Below are 18,040 nucleotides of genomic sequence, written 5' to 3'. Positions count from 1 at the left end.
GCTGATACTTAATGAGTGCTCCTCAGCCCCCTTCTGAAGGCTGCATTGCTTGCTGGACTCCCACAAGCAGGCGAATGCAGAGGTTGCTGCAAAAGTGATGAAAATTGTTTACAAGAACCTGTGGGTCTTTAGGAGCGTTGCCTCTGCATGCTGACACTGCCCACTGATCTTCCTGTCTTTCTGAGCAGTCAGAAGTTTGGTGGAAGGACCTGGGAGGTGTGGGGGGACTGCATGGCCTAGTGCTGTAAGAGAGAACTTGCGGAGTTTCAACAGGCAACTATTGCTAGAAAGCTCCCAAGCTCAGCAGCCCTGCCAAATGCATCTCCCAGGCAAGAGCACAGAACAGGATCTGGGCCTGATGGGGAAACATGTTGAGAGCCCCAAAAACTCCACCACAGTTAGGGCTGTATTTTGCTAGATTCTCTACAGATTTAGAAAACAGACAATCCCTGCCCTGACTGCTTACTGGCAAGTACATGGCACCATGTATAATACATGCCATTAACATTTAAAAATCCATGGTTTATAAGGTTGTATCGGATGCTCTTGCATTATGATTAAATTTCTTAACTTTCTTATTTTAGGCTAGAAATCTGCATACAGGAGAGTTGGCTGCTGTAAAAATGATCAAGTTAGAGCCAGGTAAGTTTTGCGTTCTTTCCAAGTTCTGTTGCTGTGTCTGTCTGCTGTTGGACACTCTGCATGTGTGCATTTTCACAGCAGGGAGGTACTATTTGCATGTTACACTTAGCCAAAAAAAAAAAAATGTCATTTGCTTTAGTTTTAGTGGTTGTCACAGGAAACACTTGGGGATTATCTAAAGCACAATGCACAGTTGCTCTCATTTTTTTTCTGCTCAGTATTTTCTTGTTCATTCCTGTGTATTCTCTCTACCACCTCTTCAGATCTTGCCGTTACGGTGGATGCGGATCGAGGACATGCTCTTTTCTCTTTTCTTGTACAGGAAAAGCTGTAGATTTAATGTTGGAGCCTCCCTTGTGTGCCCACCCTGCCCAGCAAATGTTCTGGGAGAGGAGTGGGCAGGAGGGGGTGGCACTGCTGTTCTTCCTTCTGCCACTGCTCTTCTCTGAGCTTCTTCCTAGGGGTGCAGCCCTGGGCAGGTCTGATATCCTGCCACAGTTCACACTGATTACAGCCTCCTCAGTCCCTGTGTTTTGTGTGAACATTGTGCAGTGCAGCATGAAAGCAGTGTGGTAGGAGGTGGTGAGCCAGTTAGCCTCTAAAGTGCCAACCCACCCTGACTTCAGACCGACATGCCTAACTACTTCTCTGATAGAAGAACCAATGTCTCCTGACTGCCAGACCGTTGGCTGATGAGGAAGGAGGGTATCCAGTGGTTCTTTAATCCCACCTCCCTAAACCAGCAAGAGAGACAAGACGCCAGCTGTAACGTTTAGTCCTGCATGGGGATCTGAAATCAGAAAGAGCATCTGGAATGGAAATTGGGGCAGCAATAATTGAGAGAGAATTCCAGCTCCTCCTGGCCAGTGGCACCCTGCGTGTGTTTAAATTTTTATGTAAAGGAATGCTCCCCTGCTGCGGGTTCATCAAAAAGCCTTCTCTTTACTTTCCAATCCCTCCTTCAGTAATCGGCTTTCACGTCTTTCTGCTGTGCTGGTCTCACCACAGCCCCCTTAGCCTGAACTCTTGACTCACATTTTGCGTGGGAAGCAGGACCTTTGTTATTGAAGGCCTGATTGGAATGCATCCTCTCCCCCCTAAGCCCCAGCATGTCTCTATGGCACAGGGAGATTAAACACCTCTGCTTGTGTGTGGTGGGGTTGTCTGTCTGTACTTAGTGACCAAGATGTGAGTATTCATATTCTGTCTCTTGGATGCGTTATAAAATAGCCTATTGCCTCATTACTTTTCTTGCTTCCATCCTGTTGTGCCCCCAGACATTGGAAACTGCGGATGCCTAGAAATTAAAATGTGTTTATTAACTTCTGTGGGCCCTATCATGGTTGCAGGGCTGACTGTACCTCCGTTTTCCCTCTTGATCTCTCTCAGTGCACGCTTTCACATGTCAAACCTCGTGGCTATACCTCTGGGGCAGAATCCTTCAATTCTCCTGCTAACCTGGGAGTCCACATACCTGATCCAGACAGTCTGGCTGGGTTTAAGCCCCTGAGATCCTTGCCTTCGGGAGCCTGTGACTGGTGCTACGCTGTGATCACACAGGCCGCTGCAAAGCGGAGCTTGTAACAGTAGAAACCATGCTTTAGAGAGAGAGAATTTTTACGTAAGCCAACAGAAACGTGTGTCTCATACATAAAGCCTTGTAACCTAGGCAGACGTACCCTCTCCAGCCATCCCAGTGGGTACTTGTGTCACAATGTGCTTCCCTCGAACAACTACACCTCTTTTTGTAGAGGATCCCTTTTAAACCCTTCTATAATTCTTGAACCCTGTGGTAAGTCAGGGAGGGGTCTTGGAATCTTCTTAAATGTCACTGGTTCATGTCAGTGTTTGCTACGTAGAATAGTTTAATTTTTTTCAACCCAGACCTACAAGGGATTTAGATGTCTTTCACAAAGCAGAGAAAAAGGGAGTCAGTATTAGTGTGTCATGTTGATCCTTGTATAGGCCAAAGACCAGTGTCTTTCCCTGACATGGGAGACCAAAGGCTGAAGGAGAAGGAATAAAATGAAGAGGAAGCGGCAGATAACTGAATGTGCTGGAGAGAGATCTGCACAAGGGCTGGTCTCTTCATAGGGACGTAAATACCATGAATAAGCCTTGTTGTGTTCCCAGTAAAGTGCCATGTTCTCCCTCTGGGGCCTGTTTTTCTTTTCCTTTAACTTTCATATGTAGCAGTGAATCCTGACAAGGCTTCTCCAGCTTTTGTAGTAGAAAGAGAATATCAACCTGGTTGCACAGGGATCTTTGAATTAGCTCTCCAGTTTCTGGACAGTGCCTAGGATAAACCTCTTCTCTGCCTGATCTGGAGCACGGATTTGAACCCAGGTCTCCTTCCTCATAATAAGGCAGCGTCTTAACCACTGGACTATAGGGTATTCCTGGGTAGGTCTCAGTTGCTCCTGTATAAACCATTCCACTGTGTATAGATTACATTATAGGGTAGAGAGAGACTGTGACCCTACAGGGATTTTAACGTGGATCACCTTCATCCCAGGCAAGCTCTCCAATGCCTGAGCTGTCGGAAGTGAGGGAACCACAGCTGTCCAAGTGCCTTTGTGAAGCCCCATCCTTCTTTTCTAAGTTCTTCCTTTGCTTTTTATTTAAAAAGCAGCTAAAATGTTTGAAATTGATTTTTTTTTTTCATTTGCTGAAAATTTCAAAAAATACTGGGTTTGGGTTGGCTAGAAATAAGTTTGCTGTAACTAGTGATAATGACCACATCCCCATTAATTTCACTGTATTGCCAGCTTGAATTGCCACAGGCAAGGGATTTCATTTCAGGCCTTTTACATCGTCTGCAAAGTGTTGCCAGCCTGAGCTCAGTCCTCGGCACGTGCCTGCAAAAACTGCTGGCAAAGGCTGTGCAGGGTATTTTCTTAAGGCAAGATTACAGCATTTTTTTATTCTCTGGAGTGTCTGCTCGTCTTGTCTCCATGATGCAGTCCGCTCAGAATGCGTCAGCTCACTTCCTCGCAGGCCGACATGGCTGATTTAAGCATATTGCTACCATCTTTTTAAAAACCTATGAACTGGCTGCTAGGGAGACATTGTATTTATTTAAAGGTTTTACTCTAGTTTTCAGTTGCAGGGGATGCAACCCTTTCTAACCCAAAATGGCCATCAGCAAGTAGACTATATTTTGTTCAGTATTGCAGACCCTTAAATAGCTAAACATACAATTTATGGGATGAAGATTTTCAAACCATGAGTGAGGAGGCAGTGTAATGCACTTTATCAAAGGTGAAAAGATGCTGCCCCAAATTAGATTGCAGCTGAGAAGTTCCCAATGTCTGAGGAGCTCTGGAGAAAGCATCTGTTTAATTTTAGGGTAGGGATGGCCTGGTTTGCTTTTTCTTCATTACTGACTAAGTGATGATAACTGATTTGGTAGGCAAAAGGAAGTAAATAAAACCAACCCCCAAAATCACTGCATCTGGCTTTCTGTCTAGTCTTTCTCTTGTTTGTCTCCTTCCCCTAAAAAATGAAACAAAGCCTCTTTTTAAAAGGTGGTCATCATTAGTGTGTTCAAACGTGTCTGCAATGTGCTAACTCTGCTGCCACTGTTACTTACACAGCACTAATAAAATCAAAGTAGATGGTGTTTTTCACTTTTTTTGGCATAGACTTTGAAGAGCCTTTAGCCAAAAATATTATGGCACGCTAATGACATTTCCCAACATTCATTGAGTTTGAATGCTTCAAATAATTTGAGAGCCAGCTCTGTTTCAGAAACTAATTCTATCTGCGCTCAGCAGCTTTGAGAGACTGGTAGAGAAGCCAAAACTATCGAAAACACAAAAGCCACTTCCTTGTATGGATTTAGCAGATGAACTGGTGGAGAAGTAAATGCAGAAAGATAGCAGCTAGCTGCCAGTGTGATTCTACTCTCTACAACTTTTTCTCTGGGAAAAGAGAATAAAAAGAGCTGTCAAATACGGGGAACCTGTGTTGCAAGTATTCTTGTGAGGATAAATAGCAGCACTGGTAACATTTGGCTTTTTATGAGGCTGTCAGAAATTTGTAATGCTCCAAATCCCCTTATACGTTTACTGGAGTATCTAGTTACTCTTTTTTCAATTGGCTTAGGAAGAGTTGGTTTCATGTTTTGTACTTTTCCTGTGGAAATAATCTGTTTAGGCCAAAAGAAATCAGTTTATTGTTGTATCTTGTACTAGTTGGATGTTAGTTCAGAGATTTAAGTGCAACACAGAATAATTACTCAAATGTGTATAATGTGGCTTTTAGTTGATCCTGCCTGTAGCAGGGGTTTGGACAACTGGATGACCTCCTGAGGTCCTTCTAGCACTAGTTTTCTGTGATTCTGATTCAGATCCAAGTGCTTTGTTGTGTGTGTTTAGTTTCTGTACTTCATGAAGCTGATCCTGAAGTCCCTTGCCTTTTTAGATTGAGATTTGATTACATCCTTTGATCATTTTTGCAATATACAGGAGGAGTTGGGATGCTGAGTTAAGTTAATATGAAACACAGAAGGACTGAAAGGGGACATTGCTGCAATGAATGCCTTGTGGTCTGGCAGTCCACAGGTGCTCTAATGTGGTGCCAGGTGCTCTAGCGTGGATTTGGGGTTACTTTTTTTAATCCAAAAATTGGGGATATTTTTTTTTATCAGAGAAAACCAGCATCCTTGTGCATTACACAGGAACTCTGCTCCAAAAACTTTTTAGGTGAGATGGAAAAGGCAAAAGCACTAAACTATTTAATGCAAAAAGCTGAGTACGTAATATCCTCTATACAGTGGCTATTAGTGCTCTTAAGAGAAACCTTGAGGTTGCTCTGACTGAACCTGTGCCTGAACCGTACCCAACAGCCTACAGGATTGGAGGAGTACGAAAACGGCTTTGTTTCATTGCGACTCTTCACCCACACGTGATGCCGAGTGCAGTTTAGGCAGGCTCGAGAATAAGCTGCTTGGTAATGTGGTTTCATATGCACAAGGTTCAAAAGGCTTGGACCTCTGATACGTGGATTCAGATGCTGGCTCTGGGATTCACTGAAATCATTTGATCTTATTCAAAACCCCAGCAGATTCAAAACCCAGGGCAGGGGGTCAGACTTGATAATCTATTCAGGTCCCTTCCGACCCTAGAAACTGAAACAGATGTATTTTTACTAAGCAAAATAGCTGTGTAATTTTTCAGAGCAATCTCTTCTTAAGAGACACTTGGGACTTGAATGTGAGAACTGCTTTGCGCGGCATGCTGGAGCTGCTTGAGCCTACATTACTTGCTTATGCTAAGTGTATTCTGATTAGCAGCAACCTTCATTCTCACAAATGCCAGGTTCATAGAGCTATTGAATAAACCAAGCTGTCTCAGAATATACTCAAGCAGAACAGTGGCAGCATAGTATTTTAATAGTAGTGTAGGGTGCAGAAATGGATATTTAGGATGCACTGTTTTAATATATACCAACATAATTAAATGCCTGGTGCTCTAAACCATTTTGTGAAATCTGGGGTCATTTAATTTTGCAGTTTTACACGATGTATTCACACTCAGCTGCTCTTGCTTCAGCTAGTTTTCTTTCTTGGTTGTATGTGATTGCATTTTCAGTACAACATAACCTCTTAATGGCAGGAAGAGCATTAATGAGATCAGGAAAGTAGTCAGCATGGGAAGTAGTCAATGAACCGGGAAGTCCAGCATCCTCTGAATAGGAACAAAGCTAGAGATGGAAGAGAAGGTAACGGGGAGCTGAGAAAAGCCTGATGCTTGTCAAGAGGGCAGTTTGGAGAGAGTGTGTACAATGGGGTCCCCAGGAGAGTCAGTGGCTGTGTTGCACTTGCATTATGCCTACACTACAGTGTCACAATACTCAGTCTTAACCCCAAGGAAATGTGCCTGGCTCATTATTTCCTGCTCTGTGCACATAGGCCCTGGAAATGAGATGGGGATAGCGTAGGGGTGCCTCAAGCTGTCACTGTTGAACATGCTGGAAATCCAAGTCTTGAGCATGACCCACATCTTCCCCCTGGGACTGTCTGGGGCGCAGTGTATTGTCATGCATTCCAGGGATCCTGGCTCCCTCTGATTAAAAAAAAAACCAAAACAACCCCCCCAATTTTTGGGTTAAAAAAAGTAACCCCAAATCCACATTTTTCTATGATCAAAATGAAACACTAGTAATATTTTGATCACAGGAAAATGTGGATTTTTGGGTTACTTTTTTAACCTGAAAATTGGGGATTTATTTTTAATCAGAGAAAACCAGGATCCCTGTGCATTACACAGAAACTGTGCTCCTAAAACCTTTGAGGTGGGATGGAAAAGGCAAAAGCACTAAACTCTGTTTAATGCAAAAGCCTGAATACCGAGAAATCTATGTCAGTCATCACCAACGTGGGTGAGACCCCAGGATGGATTCACCGATGTGTTTTGGAACGATCGCTGTTCGAATCATAGAAAAGCAGAGAAGGCTCTCAGAAGGCTGTTTAGTCCAACCCCCTACTCAGGGCAGGGACATCCCTGTCTAAACCATCCCAGCCAAGTGCTGGTTTAATCTGCACTTAAAAACTTCCAAGGATGGAGATCCCACACCCTCTTTAGGGAGGCTGTTCTAGTGCTAAGCCACCCCCACAGCTTGAAAGTGAAATTTCCCAGTATCCAACCAAAATTCCACTGATGGACATTAAAAACTTGTTGAATTAAATAACTTTAATTAAAACCTGCCCCTGGCTGAGGCAGAGAACATTTGATTACCATCCTCTTTTTAACAGTCTTTTTGTATTTGAGGACTCTTATCAGATCACCTGTCAGCCTTCTCTTCTTCCAACCCTTCCTCCATAAGTCTTTTTTTTTTCTAGGTCTTGAATCATTTTTGCTGCTCTCTGCTGGACTTTCTTTAATTTGTCCACATCTTTCTTGAAGTGCAGTGTACTGCCTCCAGTTTTGGACACCATATGAGGACTTACTGGGATTGAGGAGAATGGGGGAATCGTATCCGGTGCCTGTTATATGCAGTACACGTGTCAATGTTGTCCCAGAAGCTCTGCTGCTTGCCTGGAACCTGGATCCAAGATATCGCAGAACGATTGCCGAGACTTGTCCGAGGGATCTGGAGGAAGCCGAAGCAGGAGGGGGCAACAGAGGCGGCCTCATTCTTCCTGAGAAAGTAGGGCAATTGGCTACCCACCTCAGGTGTCTGCACACGAATGCACAGAGCCTGGGAAACCAGCAGGAAGAACTGGAAGTCCTGGCACAGTCATGGCACTATGACGTGATTGGAATAACAGAGACCTGGTGGGGGCTCGCATGACTAGAGCGCTGTCGTGGATGGGTACAAACTGTTCAGGAAGGACAGGCGGGGGAGAAGAGAAGGAGGAATTGCACTTGATGTAAAAGAGCCATATGATTGCTCAGAGCAACAGTATGATACTGGAGATAGACCTGTTGAGAGTCTCTTAGAGGGGAGAGCAACAAGGGCGATGCTGTGGTGGGGGTCTGCTATAGACCACCAGACCAGGAGGAAGTGGTGGAGGAGGCTTTCTTCAGACAATTAGTGGAAGTTTCCAGATCACAGGCCCTGGTTCTCATGGGGGACTTCAGTCCCCCTGACATCTGCCAGGAAGGCAACACAGCAGTGAACAGGCAATCCGGGAAGTGTTGGAGACAATGTCCTGGTGCAAGTGTTGCACCGACCAAGTAGGGGCCATGCTCTTCTTGCCCTGCTGCTCGCAAACAGGGATGAACCAGTGAGGGATGTAGAAGTGGATGGCAAGTTGGGCAGCAGTGACCATGAGAAGATCGAGTTCAGGAAAAGAAAGGAAAGTAGGAGAGTATTGACCCTGGACTTCAGAACAGCAGACTGAGTCCCTCGGGGAACTGATGGGTAGGATCCCCTGGGACGCCAATCTGAGGGGGAGAGGAGTCCAGGAGATGTGGTTGTATTTTAAAGAAACCTTACTGAGGGCACAGGAACAAGCTATCCCAATGTGCAGGAAGAATAGCAGAAGTGGCAAGCGACCAGCTTGGCTTAGCAGAGAACTCCTCGGTGAGCTTAAACACACAAAGGAAGCTCGCAAGAAGTGGAAACTTGGACAAACAGCTTGGGAGGGGTACAGGAATATCGCTCAGGCATGCAGGGATGAAGTCAGGAAGGCCAAAGCGCAGTTGGAGTTGCAGCTAGCAAGGGATGTGAAGGGCAACAAGAAGGGTTTCTACAAATATGTCAGCAACAGGGGGATGGTCAGGGGAAGTGTGGGTCCCTTACTGAATGGGGGAGACAGCCTAGTGACAGATTAGGAGGAAAAGGCTGAAGTGCTCGATGCTCTTTTTACCTCTGTCTTCACAGGCAAGGTCAGCTCCCAGACTACTGCATTGGGCAGCACAGTTTGGGGAGGAGGTCACCAGCCCCCGATGATGAAAGAATAGGTTAGGGACTGTTTAGAAAAGCTGAAAGTGTGCAGATCCATTGGGCAGCACAGTTTGGGGAGGAGGTCACCAGCCCCCGATGATGAAAGAATAGGTTAGGGACTGTTTAGAAAAGCTGAAAGTGTGCAGATCCTTGGGGCCAGAGGTAATACACCCGAGGGTGTTGAGGGAGTTGGCTGATGTGACTACAGAGCTGCTGGCCATTATTTTTGAAAGCTTGTGGCGATTGGGGGAGGTCCCGAACTATTGGGAAAGGAGCAAATATAGTGCACTTCTTTAAGAAAGGGAAGAAGGAGGATCCAGGGAACTACAGACTAGTCAGCCTCACCTCAATTGTCATAAAAAATCAAGGAGCAGGTCCTCAAAGAATCCATTTCTAGACACTTGGAGAAGAAGGTGATCAGGCACAGTCAGCATGGATTCACCAAGGGCAAGTCATGCCTGACCAACCCGACTGCCTTCTACAATGAGATGACTAGGTCTGTGAATGCAGGGAAAGCAGTGACTTTAGCAAGGCTCTGGATATGATCTTCCCACAGCACTCATAAGCAAGCTGAGGAAGTATGGGTTAGATGAATGGACTGTAAGGTGGATAGAAAGCTGGCTGGACTGTTGAGCTCAACAGGTAGTAATAAATGGCTCAATGTCTAGCTGGCGGCCAGTATCAAGTGGAGTGCCCCAGGAGTCGGTCCCGGGGCCGGTCTCGTTCAATAACTTCTGGAAAATATGATGGAGTGCACCCTTGTTAAGTTTGCGGATGACGCTAAGCTGGGGGGAGTAGTAGATACGCTGCGGGGTAGGGTTAGGATTCAGAGTGACCTAGACGGATCGGAGGATTGAGCCAAAAGAAATCTCAGGAGGACAAGTGTAAAGTCCTGCACTTAGGACGGAAGAATCCCATGCACCACTACACCCTGGGGGTGACTGGCTGGGCAGCAGCTCTGCAGAAAAGGGCCTGGGGGGGGCAGTGCTGGATATGAGTCACCAGTGTGCCCTTGGTGCCAAGAAGGCTAACGGCATCCTGGACTGCACTGGTAGGAGTGTTGCCAGCAGATTGAAGGAAGTGATCGCTCTGCTCTATTTGGCACTGGTGAGGCCACATCTGGAGTCCTGTGTCCAGTTTTGGGCCCCTACTACAGAAAGGATGTGGACAAGTCAGAGAATCCAGAGGAAAGCAGTGAAAATGGTTCGGGGGCTGGGGCACATGACTTGTGAGGAGAGGCTGAGCGCACTGGGTTTATTTAGTTTGCAGAAGAGAAGAATGAGGTAGGATTTAATAGCAGCCTTCAACTCCTTAAAGGGTGGTTCAAAAGAGGATGGAGCTGGACTGTTCTCAGTGGGGGGCAGATGACAGGACAAGGAGCAATGGGCTCAAGTTGCAGCAAGGGAGGTTGAGGTTGGATATTAGGAAAAACTTGCTCACTGGGAGGGTGGTGAAACACTGGAAGAAGTTATCTAGAGAGATTGTGGGCTCTCCATCCTTGGAGGTTTTTAAGATCCATCTAGACAAAGCCTTGGCTGAGATGATCTAGATGGGGGGGGGGCCGCTTTGAGCAGAGGGTTGGACTAGATGTGACCTCCTGAGATCCTTTCCAGCACTCACTTTCTGTGATTCTGTGATAATGTATCCCAATATGCTGTTGGCCTTTTTGCAGCAAGACCACACTGTTAGCTCATATTCGGTTTATGGTGCACAATAATCCAGGGTGCTTTTCTGCAGAACTGCATCCTAGTTGGTTGTTCCCCAATTTGTATTTTTTTTTTAACATAGGCTTGAAGGGGGGAAGATCAGGGGATTTTTGTAGGGGCTTGGTGAGGTGTGGATGTTGTGCTTGGGGAGTTTTGCTGGTGTGGATTTTGTATGTACAGAGGAGAGGTTGTGATCCCCTCAGTTATGCCCTCTCACTTTTCCTGCTGGTTCTGGGAAAAGTAGTTATTCAAACACAAATACTGGAGAAATGCTGCAATTCAGGGCTCTGGTTCTTTCCTGAATTGGAACTTGGCCAGGAGCCCCCTACCCTCGATAGGATGCTTGTGGTCTTTTTAATGGCAAGAACTGATGAAAAACCCTAATTTGCATTTCATTTTCTCTTAGCGAAGGGGTAGGCAGCCTGGGGTGGTTTGGAGCTGTATTGGTGGCAGGGGGCTTCACCTGTGTGGCAGCAATGGCACTGGTTGGGGGAGCAGTGACTGTGGCCAGGTTAGAAGCAGCTTGTGCTCCAAAACATTGCCAACCCCTGCATCTAGCATACTGCTGGCCCAGTAGTGGCTAAGGGAGGAGTCCTGCCTCCAAAGTGGCAAACCCCATCTTTCTAGGCCCTGTCTGCATAGGGAAATTTGGGAAGGATACAATCGCTAACCTCTGGAGTGGGAAGCATTCACACATGCTCCTGCTACATGTGTTTTGAAGGCAGTTTTTGTACTGTTTGTTACTGCATCCAGCAGCAGGTCAAATGTGTTCCAGTTTGTAGTCATTTAGAGCATACAGTGCTAGTGGAGACCAGAAATGCTGGCTCACGCGATGGAGTTGAGCCTCCCAGTGCTCCACGCCCGTCAGTGATGTCTCCAGCATCTCAGAGCATTGTCAAGCCTCTCTCCACCCAGCTAGGTGCAGGCCCAAAAGCAGCTGAGGCTGTTCTCAGCTGCATCCACATGATCATAGGAATGACCCATTCATCCTTCCCTTGTTTCCACACCCCCACCCTGTGATGCCACACTCAGATAATGCAGAGCAAGCAAAATGGTGACTGGGAATGTGGTCCATGGGGAGTCTTTTGGAAAATCAAGTGTTTTCCAGGCAACTAAACACGGCTGCAAGAGAAGAGCGGGGGGAGCCTTGGCTTCTCTCAGCCCATGTGTCATTCCTCGTGCTGGATGGAAGCAGTGGAACAAATGGAATATGACTCCAAGCAAATATACCCTACAAACCATAGATTTGTGCCTGTACCAGAGATGTGCCGAGTCAGCAGGCAGTAATAGGTGCTGCCCTCCTCTAGTTGCTAAAATGCTGTGTGTGTGAATGCAGGGTGGCCACACACCCAGTCCGGGATGGCTTGCATGAGTCTGCTGCACTGTGCCAGCTGTACGCAGGGCAATACTAACCCTTCGATTTTACTTCTCTGGGGTAGATGGGCCCTAAGGTGTGGGGAGGGTCTCTCATCATCAGAATACCATCTAAGCATAAAACTTACTGGGTCCTGACCTGCTAAGACCTCTAAGTTGTGGTCACAGCCCAAAGTGGTGTGAAGACGGGCTTAAATGTCTATACTCTAGTACAGCTGGCAGAGAGAAAAGCGGGTGATTGAGTAAATGGAGCAGGTTGAACCACATGTTTTGATCGAGCCACAGTACTTCATTGCAACTGCCTGTCTGCTGCACGGCTGGCTGTAAAGATAAGGTTACATAATCATAGCAAGCTTTGAGTCACCAAGCTGCTTGTGTGATTTACAGCAAGTCTCGCAACCAGCTTTTGCTCAGCATGCTGCATAACCCATAATTGCAAACTTGTGACTAGACAAAAGTACATTTTTTCCAGTTGTTGTCTCCAACGTTGTTTAGCACGGAGTGGTCACTGATGACTAAAACAGAAGTAAATTGCTTTGTGAGGCTGTCACTTGACCGTCTTAAAGTCTGATTCTTTTATCTTGCTGTCTTCCTCCTAATGGAAAGGCTGAGTACAAATAGGACATTTTTCTGCCAGTTTACTGCAGTTTTGCCTCCCTATTTCTTTCCCCTTATCCTGTCCAACATCCTGGCACCTAGATCCTCTTGCTGTCCCATTACACAAACAACATGTGTTTGCTGCAGACGTGCAGAGCCAGGCAGCAGTTCCCTTAGGCACATAGGGCAGGCTGTTTCCTGAACCTGCAGCGGTGTTGATGTATTTGCACGGTGCTGCAGATGGCTAACCACCATTGACTCAGCAGTGCTCTTTAACACCCTTCCAGTGCTGCGTGCACATGACTACACTGCTGCCGGTTGAGGAGGAAGCTGTATAGGGCTTCACAGTGGGGTAAGTCTTGCACTGAATCCGTACCCAAGTGCCTTTCTCCATTTAAAACTCTGCAGGTCTTCCTCTTTCCCATGTAGGTATCTGACCTTAAGGTGTCCTGTTCCATGTGCCTAAGCTACTTCCTAAGGATAACAGACATCAACAAATGAAGCTGCTCAGCTGTGGCGGACTGCATCCTGTCACAGCAGATCCACTTCATTGGGTGAAACAGACCTTTCCCATTATCCCACTGTGGGCCCCAGCCTGATGTGGGACCAGAGGTGACATGTTTCCCTTGCCTGGGAATCCCTTGTATACCTTGCTGTCTTGAACCTCCTTGCCAGGACCTATGCAGAGGCACAGGTGGGCATGTTTCCCAGCATGGAGGAACAAGGCAGTGTAGGACTTGGGCCAATCCTGTGGTGCCCCTGCCTCCATGGAGAGACCCCTACCTCTTCATGAAGCGCTGGTTAGTGTGGGTCCCAGCAAGGAGGTGCTGAGCAACATGGGACCTAGGGAATTCCCAGTGCCTTGTGCCTCCATGCTGGGACCTGTGCTGACCTGGTAGGAGATCTTGGTGGAGCCCCAGGGCACTGGCGATTCCCTGGGACCTCACTGCCTTGTGCCTCCTTGTTGGCACCCACACCAGCTCCACAGGAAGCATAAATCAGCATAGAATCTGGTACAGGTCTCAGCGTGGAGGCACGACATGCTGGAGATTCCCCGTGCTGCCATGCCGGGACCCATGCAGGCTTTCCCCATTCGTGGAGATGGGCCCCTGGAGATCCTGGGTTAGGGCTCCACGAGCAGGGAACTTCAACTTTCCCTGCTTACAGAGGTGCCCTGAGATTCCCTGGGGCAGGTCTCCATAAGTGGGGAAAGTGCAGGGCTTGTGAGCCCAATCCTGCACAGGAGTTGTTGGGGTGTAGAGGATTAGGCCTCTCAAGCTCTCGGAGCACCTGCCCAGGGAGTCTGGAGAGTGTGGGCATTTCTGGAATGCCTGTGCTCTCCCATCACAGAGCAAATAGACATCTACTGCAATAGAGTGGCACTGTTTTATGCTTCCTCTTGTCACAGCCACTGATGTGGCACAGCAAAGGGTAGGGACATCTCTTTGCTCCCATCCTGTGCTGCCATCAAAATTGTTCTGGCATCACAAATGCTATATCAGGCAATGTCTGTTTCTACCCATAGTTACTCCATTCTTTGCTCCTGATTCTGGGCCTCCTTGCTCTGTCCACTACTCGGGGAGCAGCTTCCCCATCAACATCAGTGTAACTTCTCACCTCTTCTCTCAAGGTCTTCCTGAAACTCTCAGTTCTGTAGCTCTTTTTGATATACTTGCTAATATTTGAGGCAACTCAGGCTGCTGCACGCCGTATTAAGTTGTTTAGTGCAGGGCCTGCACGTGGACCATGCTCTGTGAAATAGAGCAGAAGTTCCATGTGCATCGATGTCTCTCCGTGACGGGACAGTGTGTGGTGGCTCTTAATGATAAAACGTCCCCTTCAGATCAGAGGCTGTCTGTTGAGAGGAATCTCTCCTCTCGGGAAGACTGTAATATCGCGCAGCGTATGATCCGACATGAACACGCAGAGAGCTAAAGTTGGAGAAAGTGAATACCTTCTTCCGCTTTGAATTCTTCTGTTGCACTTCCTCATTTGGATGTGGTTTAAAAACTACTTTATTTTGAAAATTTTCCAATGGGGTGCCTGTAAGCATAAAACTTTTCCTGAAGAAAACTTGTCATCAGTGGTGAAATGAATCAAACCATCTGACTAAAACCCCCCAAATCGCATATAAGGGCTCAAAATCACTCTGAAATTCAGTGTGGTCTTAACGTATCTGTGCAGAACTTGATTATCTGATTTATAGAAACTGTGCTTTCTTTTTCTTATTTAGCTTGTAATACATAACAAGATTGCATATCACGATGGCAGGTTTCAGAATCCTCCAAGAATTTTCTTTAACGTGGTAGTTCATTCGTAGCATCTGATGAAGCAGGCTGTCACCTACGAAAGCTCATGCCTCCCTAAACCAGTTAGTCTCTAAGAGTGTCTGTTCTGGGGTGGAGAGGGGAGCGCTTTAATTAGAGTAGCTCTCAGAGCCGCTCTGATTAACGTGCCCGCAGCGTCGCATGTATTCAGTATCCCGTGTTTCAAAATGACAGCAAGGGTGTTTTAACTAAAGCTTGTTCGAGTGTGTGTGTGTGTGTGTGTGTGTGTGTGTGTGTGTAAATATGTATATGTATAATATTCAGATTCCTATTATTTTCATTTTAATTGTTATATATCCAAATGGTTAAACAAATGTAAATATATATATTTGTTTGTTGCAGTTGTTTGTTCTCTCACTCACACACACACACACACGTACGTCTATTTATGTATCTCTGTATAGATTATTTATATATAGGCGTGTGTGTGTGTGTTGGTATTCTAATTTTTTTAATTAATAAAATAAAATAACCTGAATTGTGCCTAATCCATAAGAAGAAACAAACTTTAAAACTGTTTTGTATTTAAAGCCATTTTTATTTAATAGAAGAAAGTATTTTGCTATCTGTACTCTGGTAAACTGAACTGCTTTTCATCACCAAGGCCTTTAAGATTTTTAAAATAACAAACATAATTTCTTTGTTACATCTTAGTAGGTGCTTATAGGTTGGAAAAGGAAACTAGCTTTCCTGCTTTCAGTATATTTGAAGTGTTACCTTAGCATTTAATTTCCAAAGCTTGTTATGCTCGAGGGTATAACTACAGCGTCCCAGAATTTTTTTTCCAAACCTTAGCTTAAGATGTTATGTACCCCAAACTTTGTCTCTACTACAGTTTTTGTTTTGGAGTGTAAATATGAGCACCTTTGTCAAAGAAGCATCTGGCTGTAGAGCAGGTATTTAAAGTACATTAGCACTGAACTGAGAGATCTACCCTCCTCTAATTGTCAGCTCAGTTCTTTTGTGTCAACTTTTCCCTTGTTTTATGTTGCAAAGAAAGTGATCAAAATACTGTGGGTTCTCTGATTTAGGGTCTAAGCCAGTGGTTCTCACCCCTCAAACTCAAGGCACCTCTTGGAAAAGCTAGCTCTTAGCTTCCACTTGTTTCTTGACAATGGAAGAAATAATAGAGCAATGTTTCTGTTACAGAGATTTCAGAAAGCCCACAACGGGTCAGAATTTTTTGATGCTATGGATTACTATTTGTAATCTCTGAGTTTATTGTAGTCATATGTAGGTGTTTGCACACCTGCCAGTGGTAATCATGTGGCATCCTTAAAAGGATCTTGTAGCACCTGTGGATGCCATGGCACCCTGGTTGAGACTCCAACCTTCACCGAAGTTGATAAAAAGACACCTGCTGATTTCACTGGATCTGGAGCAGGCTGGTCTGGGGAACGTACAGCATTGATGTTGCAGCTCTATTTTTGACTAAAACCTTTGAACAGAGATACCAAGGGGGCTCTCTGTTTTGAAGAGGGGATAGATTACCACTCTGAATTTCTAGCGCACACAGCAGTGCAAATAGACTGCAGTGACTTGTGTATAAAGAGCACTGGGAATGCTACCAGTCTACAGTCTAAAAATAATTTTTGTTAAATGTAAGTGCATGATTATAAATTGCCGACTGATTCACTCGGCTTTTCCGTTTTGAACCCATTTTTCAGAGGTTTATTACTTCTCTAGAACAAAAGTTGGCATGAATAATATAAACCCGGGAAGACTTGTTACTATAAATTCACACAACGCAGAAAAATGGACATTCTGAATGTCTTGGCCTAGGCCCTCTTGTCCAAAAAGGATGTTGAAAGGAGTCTGTGAAGTAGGTTTACGTTTCTGGCTTTTTGTAAAAGGATGTTGTCAACTTAATCAGGGGCTCGAAAATAGCTTCTTCCCTCTGTCCTCCATAGCGGCGCTGCGGGTCATTGGAAGTGAAAGAATTTTAAAAATCCAGTTTCGTTTTTTAATTTCTCTGAGTTTGGTTGCAGAAACTCAAGGGGCTCCATCTACTTATTTATCTGCCAGGGTATGAGACCGCTGTAATCCACAAATGTAATTACAGTTTGGGAGGCCATTCCTAAACTAGATTTAGGACAGCGTCTTGGACACTGTTAATAGAACCGACTCAGCCAAGGTTACTCACCCAGGATATCTTTTCTCAGGGCCCTAGTCAGGCTTTGCAACCTGTGCTTCTCTTACTGGAACCCAAAGCATAGAAAAAGTAGGAATGAAAGGAAATTTAGGATGTCGCATCTAATCCAACCCACTACTCAAAGCAGGATCAACCCTGTCTGAATTATGCTAGATACGAGCTGTAGTCGCATCTTAATTTCAGGTGATCGGTGCTGCAATGTTCGGCTCCAAGTTCTGCAGAAGAATGGTTTTGTTTGAAAATTAGAGTTTATTGGCGCAGTTTGAAAAACATGCAAATGTTTCTGTGGGTCTCAGGCGTTTTTTAAACCCTGTTTCTACAAAATTAAGATTTGGGCCAAATGTATGTGTCCCCTTAAATTAAGAGGGCAGAGGAGTAGTTTTTACTGAGAAGAGAGGAGCAGTCACATTGTTTTTATTGGTGTATTTTTTCCAGACTGATGTTTATGAGGCATAATATTTCCTTATTTAACCGCTGTAGTCTAAAAATAAGTTTATAGCAAGAAAATCAGAGGTTGCTGCCTTCCTAGTCAGCAGTGGCTGAATCCTGTACAGGTTATAGACTATGTAACAAAATAATTTTGAGATTAAATATTTTAAATAGTCTTTATGGCAGGGGTGGGCAAAATACAGTCTGCGGGCCAAATCCGGCCCACGAGGCTATTCTGTCCGGCCCGCGGGGCCCCTAAAAAAGTTTAAAAAATTAATATTTCTCTGCCCTTGGTTCCTGTCATTTTTGGACTGGGAGCTTCTGGGTTGGGAGCACGTGGCTCCCCCAGTGCGGGGAGTTCAGGTAAGTGGAGGGGTGGGGGGACCCCGGGCAGGGAAGGAGCGTGGGGGAGGGGAACA

General features: G+C 45.6%; 1 protein-coding gene across 2 annotated transcripts in view; it reads left to right on the top strand.

Moving 5' to 3' along the window:
• The window catches only part of MAP4K5 (mitogen-activated protein kinase kinase kinase kinase 5), a 105,321-nt gene that overhangs the window by 33,603 nt on the left and 53,678 nt on the right, over positions 1–18,040 (top strand). For both annotated transcript variants that reach the window (XM_006023076.3, XM_014519673.2), the window contains exon 2: positions 585–642. In XM_006023076.3, coding sequence (XP_006023138.1) covers positions 585–642 — 58 coding nt within the window. The remainder of the gene's footprint in view (positions 1–584; positions 643–18,040) is intronic.

This window comes from Alligator sinensis, unplaced genomic scaffold (genome assembly GCF_000455745.1).
Source record: "Alligator sinensis unplaced genomic scaffold, ASM45574v1 scaffold50_1, whole genome shotgun sequence".
NCBI lineage: Eukaryota > Metazoa > Chordata > Crocodylia > Alligatoridae > Alligator > Alligator sinensis.
The sequence above is the reverse complement of the archived record's forward strand: the minus strand, read 5'-3'. Positions and strand labels throughout refer to the sequence as shown.